A 7,875-nucleotide genomic window follows, 5' to 3' on the forward strand; every position below is an offset into this window, starting at 1 on the left:
ACATAGCAGGGACACAGCAAGAAGTTCTTCCCACAATTCAAAACAGTCTTAGCAGGAAACAAGAATGAAATCTTCAACACTAGCCACACTACACATAGTTTTTAGGGAAGGGGGAACAATTTATAAGTGTCTATAGCTTGCCATTTATTGCTATTATAATAATTGCACACAGCCTATACACAAAGTATATTTCAGGGAATCCTTAAAATGGAAAGCTATTGGTTCAGGTACAAGCAGTTAAAAACAAGACAACAGCATTAACTTGCAACATGTCTCTGGTTCCTCTAAGCTAGGTATTTGCTTAAGTGTATGCATTCCAGAAAATTCATTCATTTTTTATAATCTAGGCTTTCAGAAGCCCAACTGTGGATTTGCTTTTAACCCAGAAAGAGTCAAGAATTAGTCACGCAGGTACTAAACAATAGTAACAATCTAATTGAGCAGATGTTGTCTTACCTTATCTACATTCGCTCTAGTTTTGGCAGAGGTTTCTACATACTGCACACCCCATTCTTCTGCCTTACTTCTAGCCTCTTCTACAGGCACTTGTCTGCGCTCTTCCAAGTCAGATTTGTTTCCTACTACCAGTAAAGGGATTTTATCCTCTTCAGCCTTCACACGCAGGATCTGTTCCCTAACGCATCAAGTATTCAAAATAAAAATATCTGTGTCAGTAGTAGCAACAAACCCCCACCCTTATCAGGAGTGGATCAAGTGGTCTGCACATTACTAGCTTTTACAACAGTACTTAACAGTACATTTCCCAACAGTTGAACACAAGCTTTAAAATTATTCCAAGTTTAACACACTAATGCTATGGGCTTTATGCTAATAAAAACCTCACACTTCCAGGAAAGTAGTTTTATCATTTAGCTACTAACTCATTTCTAACAAGATCAGCATGGCAGAAAAGCAACTCACAACAGGAGTTCACATCTGAAGGAGAAGAACGCAAGTTCCACATTTGCCAAGTTTCACCTTGTCATTCAGTCACCATCTTCAATTTCCAGTCTACATCCCATCTCAATATAGGTCTGTGCAACATCAAGGATTTGCCAAGGCAGTAGCTAGGGAACAGCATAAGTAGCTACCTGAGATCATTCTTAACGGCTACCTAAACTTTAGACAACAGGAGTTACTAACTAGTGCTGAACTAAAATGCTAGCAACCTTCCTCCTTCAATGACTCCAAGAAAATATTTGAACCATCAGCGCTCTTGTGAGACCTCACTTGGAGTATTGTGTCCAGTTCTGGTGTCCTCAACATAAAAAGGACACGGAGCTGTTGGAGCAAGTCCAGAGGAGGGCCACAAGGATGATAAGAGAACTGGAGCACCGCCTGTATGAAGACAGGCTGAGAAAGTTGGGGCTGTTGAGCCTGGAGAAGAGAAGGCTGCGTGGAGACCTCATAGCAGCCTTCCAGTATCTGAAGGGGGCCTACAAGGATGCTGGGGAGGGACTCTTCATTAAGGACTCTAGTGGTAGGACAAGGGGTAATGGGCTTAAACTTAAACAGGGGAACTTTAGGTTAGATATAAGGAAGAAGTTCTTGACAGTGAGGGTGGTGAGGAACTGGAGTAGGTTGCCCAAGGAAGTTGTGAATGCTCCAACCGTGGAGGAGTTTAAGACCAGGCTGGACAGAGCCTTGGGCAACATAGTTTAGTGTGTGGTGTTACTAGATGGTTACTAGATGATGTTACTAGGGGTTGGAACTAGATGATCTTAAGGTCCTTTCCAACCCTAACTATTCTATGATTCTATGATTAACCTACCTATCCTTTGTCATTTTAAAAGGATCTATCAGCATCCAGGAAAGAAGACATGTCAGTCTCCAAGTCTGTGCTATCACTGGAGTGAAACAGGTTGAAACTAGACTGACACATGTTGCTGTCCATCTAGGATACTAGAATAACTGTACCAGCCTAGTTATTTTTAGATTGCTTCATTTTGTTATGAGCAAGAGCCAAACTAGGCATAAGCATGGTGCTACACCCCCTCATCCCAGAGTCACCACACTACTTCAGATGCCTGCACTTTCCATCCACAAAGTAACTGAATGTATATAGAGTACATGAGAATCTAAAATAGTGTTAACACTGAAGCAGACAATCTGCTGTTGCATTCAACTGTACCTTCACACGTTTTCAGATTAGAGGCACTAAAAGCACACACTGAATGCATAGCGTGAGAGCTAGGGATTAAAGACAAGCCCATAGTTCATTCAGTATTCAACTTCTTCTAGTTTATGAACTCTAGAAGTCAGAAAATCAATAATGCCAATAACCCATGATGCTAGTGAGTCATACTACCCATTCCCCCCACCTTCCTGGGGAAGTGTTTTCCAAGGAGCTTTCAGGTCCTTCTTGCTCATCTTCAGGGCTAGCATTGCTTTTTTCACTGTTTTGCTGTGCTGGAATCTTAAACCAACACACAGTTAACCTAGTTACAGAAGTCTGACAAAAACCACAAACTGCCAAGATAAACACTCCTACTCCTTTTCATCCAAAGCCTTAAGTCTTGGGTTTAACCTTCTATTTCACTTAAGCACACAAGCCAAAACCAAGGCTGGCTACTTCCAAGTGTCTCTTTCTTTGTTTTGGGGGGGAGGGTTGGGGGGACTGTTTGTTGGGTTATTTTTTTTTTTTTTAAAGTTGTATCTGACTTTTTTCTACATCTTATGCTAGGAACAGTCCAAATACTCAGTTCTGCAGCCCCACTACAGTTCAACTGCTTAACTCCTTTCAGTGCTCCAGTTAGAGCAAACTAAGCAGAAGAGCTCTGTCACGTAAGGCAGACTGATACAGAGCTTTTTTCTGGCAAACATAGGAAACTCCTAACACTTTCCTATTTTTTGGCAAATTTTACATCAAGTTTACAGCTGTCCTAGGGAATCTCTGGATTACCTTCTACACTGAGGCAACAGATATTCCCAAATAAGAGTTAGAACACTTGCTCTGAAGAACCTGGCTACATGAGTTCTGAGACCAGAACAATGGTTCAAACCCCTTGGGTTTTTTTTATGCTATGCAAGCAGTTTCTGTGCTCAATCTGGTGATTTTCATGTTAGACTTGCTAATCCCAAGAACAAAAACGGAAGCATTTATTACTACTGAGTGTCTTTCTAGGAATGCATCTGCCTACAATAGCACCACTTGGCTGCCAACCCTTGTCTGGCACCAATCCATACCTGAGTGCAGGCTAATCCTTCCTTTCCTTAGAGCACCTGCTTCTAGCAGTAAGCAATACAGTGTCTGAAACCTGGCCAAAAGGCAGACTTAATTCCAGAAGCACTGCTTTAAGATAATTAAATTTCACATCCATGAAGACTGAAAATTGGCTTGAACACACATGTTTTAGGAGTCCAAGAATGTGTTACTTGCCTGAAGTTGCTGCTGGTGTAATGTACTCATAAATTGCAGACATGAAGACAACTAAAGCCAGAGGCTGGATACCAGGATTTATGTCAGCAGTTACTGAGAGCAAAATGGTTGGGCTGCCACTTTTACTGACCAAATGGTAACAGACAAAAGGATGAAGAGTTGTAGCTTTTCAAAAGAGTTGTCAGAGGAACCAAATAATCCCCACTGTCTGGGATAGAAACTACTTACCGAAACTCTGCTGTTGCTGTGAAAGACTCATGCTCTGTTATTGAAAAGACTAGAAGAAATCCTTCCCCACTGCGGAAATAGTTGTCTCTGATAGCAGCATAATCCTCCTGTCCTGCTGTGTCCAGAATGTCTATCTGAACTTCCTCACCGTCGAGAACTACTTTCTTTCTGTAGCTGTCAGCCTTGGTAGGTTCATAGTCTTCTACAAACTGAATATGATAAGGGATTAGTGTCTAGAATTACTGTCAAATGTTCTCAGTATTTGTTCATATCTATTCTCTTTCACTTCAGTGTCATTTAAATTCCCCAAAACCTTCTCATAATTCAGTCAGCTACTAAGTTCCACCACTTCAAGCTTTACTGTAAAAAGCAAATCATTTAAGGACTTAATACATCAAAGAGCTAGTCTGCCTAGTCAAGATAAACTGTCTTGCTACATGAAACACTGCTCAGCAATTTCAGCACAATTTAAGGGACAAAGAAACAGTATAAGCTACTAGCAATCTGGTGGCATTATCTAGATCTACTACTTCAAAAAAAAAAAAAAAACCAAAACAAAACACGTTTGAGTGTACTTCAGGTACAGGTACCCGTACTATGTCCAAAATAGTACAAGCAATCCAGGAGGTTCTTCGATTGTGTAGAAGGCAACTTCCTCTTGCAAGTGAGAGAGGAGCCAACAAGGAGAGGTGCCATGCTTGACCTTGTGCTCACCAACAGGGAGAGGTGGCGTCAAGGATAACGGAAAGGGCTTCTATAGGTACATCACCAACAAAAGACAGACTAGGGATAATGTAGGCCCTCTCTGGAAGCTACTGGGAGAACTGGCTACCCTGGATTTGGAGAAGGCTGAGGTTCTCAATTACTTCTTCGCCTCAGTCTTCACTGGCAAATGCTCTGACCACACCACCCAAGTCTTGGAAGGCAGATGCAGCGACTGTGAGAATGAAGACCTTAGGCCCACTGTAGGAGAGGATCAGGCTTGAGATCTTAGGAACCTGAACGTGCACAAGTCCATGGGACCTGATGAAATCCACCCACAGGTCCTGAGGGACCTGACAAAGGAAGTTGCTAAGCCACTGTCCACCATATTTGAAAAATCATGGCAGTCAGGTGAAATTCCTAACTGGAAAAAAGGTAATATAACCCTCATTTTTAAGAAGGGGAAAATGGAAGACCCAGGGAACTACAGACCAGTCAGTCTCACCTCTGTGCCTGGCAAAATCTTGGAGCAGATTCTCCTGGAAAGCATGCTGAGGCACATGAAAAACAATGAGGTGGTTGGTGACAGCCAACATGGCTTCACTAAGGGCATATCATGCCTGATTTAGTGGCCTTCTGTGATGGGGCTACAGAATTGATGGACAGGGGCAGAGCAGTTGACATCATCTACCCGGACTTGTGCAAAGCGTTCGACACTGTCCCGCACAACATCCTTCTCTCTAAATTGGAGAGACATCAATTTGATGGATGGACCACTCAGTGGATAAAGAACTGGCTGGATGGCCGCACACAAAGAATTGTGGTCAATAGTTCAATGTCCAGTTGGAGACCAGTAACAAGTGGTGTCCTTCAGGGATCGGTGTTGGGACCTGTCTTGTTCAACATCTTTGTCAGTGACATGGACAGTGGGATTGAGGCGCCCTCAGCAAGTTTGCCGACGACACCAAGCTGTGTGGTTCGGTTGATACACTGGAGGGATGTCATCCAGAGGGACCTGGACACGCTTGTGAGGTGGGCCGATGCTAACCTTATGAAGTTTAACCAAGCCAAGTGCAAGGTCCTACACCTGGGTTGGGGCAATCCCTCACACAGCTACAGGCTGGGCGGAGAAGAGATTCAGAGCAGCCCTGTGGAGAAGGACTTGGGGGTGGTGGTCAATGAAAAACTGAACATGAGCCAGCTTCAGTGCACACTTGCAGCCTAGAAAGCAAACTGTATCCCGGGCTGAATCAAAAGCGACATGACCAGCAGGTCAAAGGAGGTGATCCTGCCCCTTTACTCTGCTCTTGTGAGACCCCACTTGGAGTATTGTGTACAGTTCTGCTGTCCTCAACATAAGGACATGTAGTTATTGGAGCAAGTCCAGAGGAGGGCCACGAGGATGATTAGAAGGCTGGAGCACCTCCCTTATGAAGACAGGCTGAGAAAGTTGGGGCTGTTCAGCCTGGAGAAGAGAAGCTGCATGGCAACCTCATAGCAGTCTTCCAGTATCTGAAGTGGGCCTACTAGGATGCTGGAGAGGTACTCTTCATCAGGGACTGCAGCAATAGGACAAAGGGTAATGGGTGTAAACTTAAACAAGGGAAGTTTGGGTTAGATATAAGGAAGAAGTTCTTTACTGTAAGGGTGGTGAGGCACTGGAAGAGGTTGCCCAAAGAAGTTGTAAATGCTCCATCCCTCAAAGTGTTCAAAGCCAGAAATGCTCCATCCCTGGAAGTGTTCTGCCAGACAGAGCCTTGGGCAACATCATCTAGTGTGAGGTGTCTTTGCCCATGCCAAGGGGGTTGAAACTAGATGATCTTAAGGTCCTTTCCAACCCAAACCATACTATGATTCTGTGATCTGAAGCCTCAAGAGGTATAGATGACAGCATCCAGCTGCTGAACATGAGAAATCTGCTCCACAATTACAGGTATGTACTTCAGTCCATTTAGTATTGATCAGACCCACAAAGCCACTGCCAGCTTCACTGTCACTTCTGTTCTGACAGCACATGCCCAAAATAGGCTCCTTCCTCTTCTACCTCCTTTCTCTCAGCCTCGAAGTACAACAAAAAGCTGTGGCATGAGCCCAATGAAGCTTGGGCTCACTAATTGACTATGCCACCTGTTCAGATACTCACTTACTACAGTGTGCACGGACAGCTTATAGATAAATAGCAACTTCTGAATTACAGGATCTGGACAATACTAGTCTGGATTATCTGATCTAGCTTCCTGTGTAGCAGTAGGGAAGCATTCATGCTATGAATATGCCTACATCATCTGGCTCTGAATGAGCTAGAATGCTTACTTCCAACTTCATCCTTAGCTGGCCTAAAGAAACAACAAAAAAAACCCAAAAAACTGCAATAAAAGTAGACTTCAATGCCAACCGCTAACAGCCTCCATACACTCAAACAAGAACATGCACATTATGCATGTGTTCTGAAGACTGTTCTTTCACTATCAATTTTGCCACCCTTAGTCAAAGACGTTCCCAAAAGACACCCTACCCAGATTCCTACATCCTTCTCCTGCCAGGCAGGCCATCAGGACTTTTGCTATTTCCATTTAGTTTTCCTGTCCCACTAAAAAGTTTATTAAGTTGTACCCACTGGTGCTTTAGAGAAGCTGAACTCAAAGCTACTTACCTCATCATACATAAACTGAAGAGTGAGTGCAGATTTGCCCACGCCTCCACTGCCAACCATAATTACTTTATGGAGGGCCAAGGAACTCTGGTTCTTGCTCTTGCTGGCAGCCATTGTCCTGCTTGCCACAGATGAAGTGCCAGGCAACCAATTAAATCTGCAGACAGAAGAAACAAAGTCACCATCCGTGACATTGGTGACATCATGGCAGCATGAAGGTAAAGCATCTTACTATTGTTGAAAGATCAGATTAAAACCCTGCCCAGCAAATCTTAAGAATGGGTCATTTCAATGCAATGGCAAGCAAATCATGTCACTGATGTCTGAAGTATCAGTGGGACAAGGTATTAGAACAAATACCTTTTATTTATGACAACAACACCATTAATAGAAATGCCAAAAGTTTCTCAAAGCGGCTACTAGCTGAAGAAGTTATTTGTAAACCCATGCTACATGACTGCTATGTAGAGCAGTTTACAAAGGGGAAAAAAAAAGGAAAAAACACCCAAAACACACACGCTCTCAAACATGAAATCAAGTGGTTCTTATTGTTCTTGTTAGAAAGCTTTAACATCTCTAAAATATTTAACGTTGATGCAGCTTAGTTTCAACCTGGAAGCAGAGCTATACCTTAGATCTGCTTATAGACAGAAAGATTACTTTTGATATCCTCTCTACACAGGCTAAGAAAAAAAGCAGAGATAGACAGTAAATTCTGGCAGGAATAAGTTGCAAAAGCTTCCAGCAGAAAGTCTTATGACATGGCACTAGCATTTATTTTATGCTCTTTCTGCCTTCTGATGTTGCAAGTGTGCTTTGCTTTGGGTTTTCGTTTTTAAAAAAAAAAAAAAAAAAAAAAAAAACAAAAAAAAAAAAAAAACAACCCCAACAAAAAAACCCCCAAAAAAACACA

General features: G+C 42.8%; 1 protein-coding gene across 1 annotated transcript; it reads right to left on the bottom strand.

Annotated features, from left to right (window-relative positions):
• Positions 1 to 456: 456 nt before the first annotated feature.
• On the bottom strand, positions 457 to 7,110 carry RALB (v-ral simian leukemia viral oncogene homolog B; the record flags this gene model as incomplete). The annotated part of the gene is made up of 3 exons (XM_010009389.1): positions 6,963 to 7,110; positions 3,608 to 3,816; positions 457 to 634 (listed from the first exon to the last, which is right to left on the bottom strand). Coding segments are annotated over exons 1-3 (501 nt in total), but the record flags the coding sequence as incomplete, so codon positions are not given.
• Between the last annotated feature and the right edge of the window lie 765 nt (positions 7,111 to 7,875).

The sequence above is a fragment of the Nestor notabilis genome, unplaced genomic scaffold (assembly GCF_000696875.1).
Source record: "Nestor notabilis isolate BGI_N333 unplaced genomic scaffold, ASM69687v1 scaffold4132, whole genome shotgun sequence".
Classification (NCBI taxonomy): domain Eukaryota; kingdom Metazoa; phylum Chordata; class Aves; order Psittaciformes; family Psittacidae; genus Nestor; species Nestor notabilis.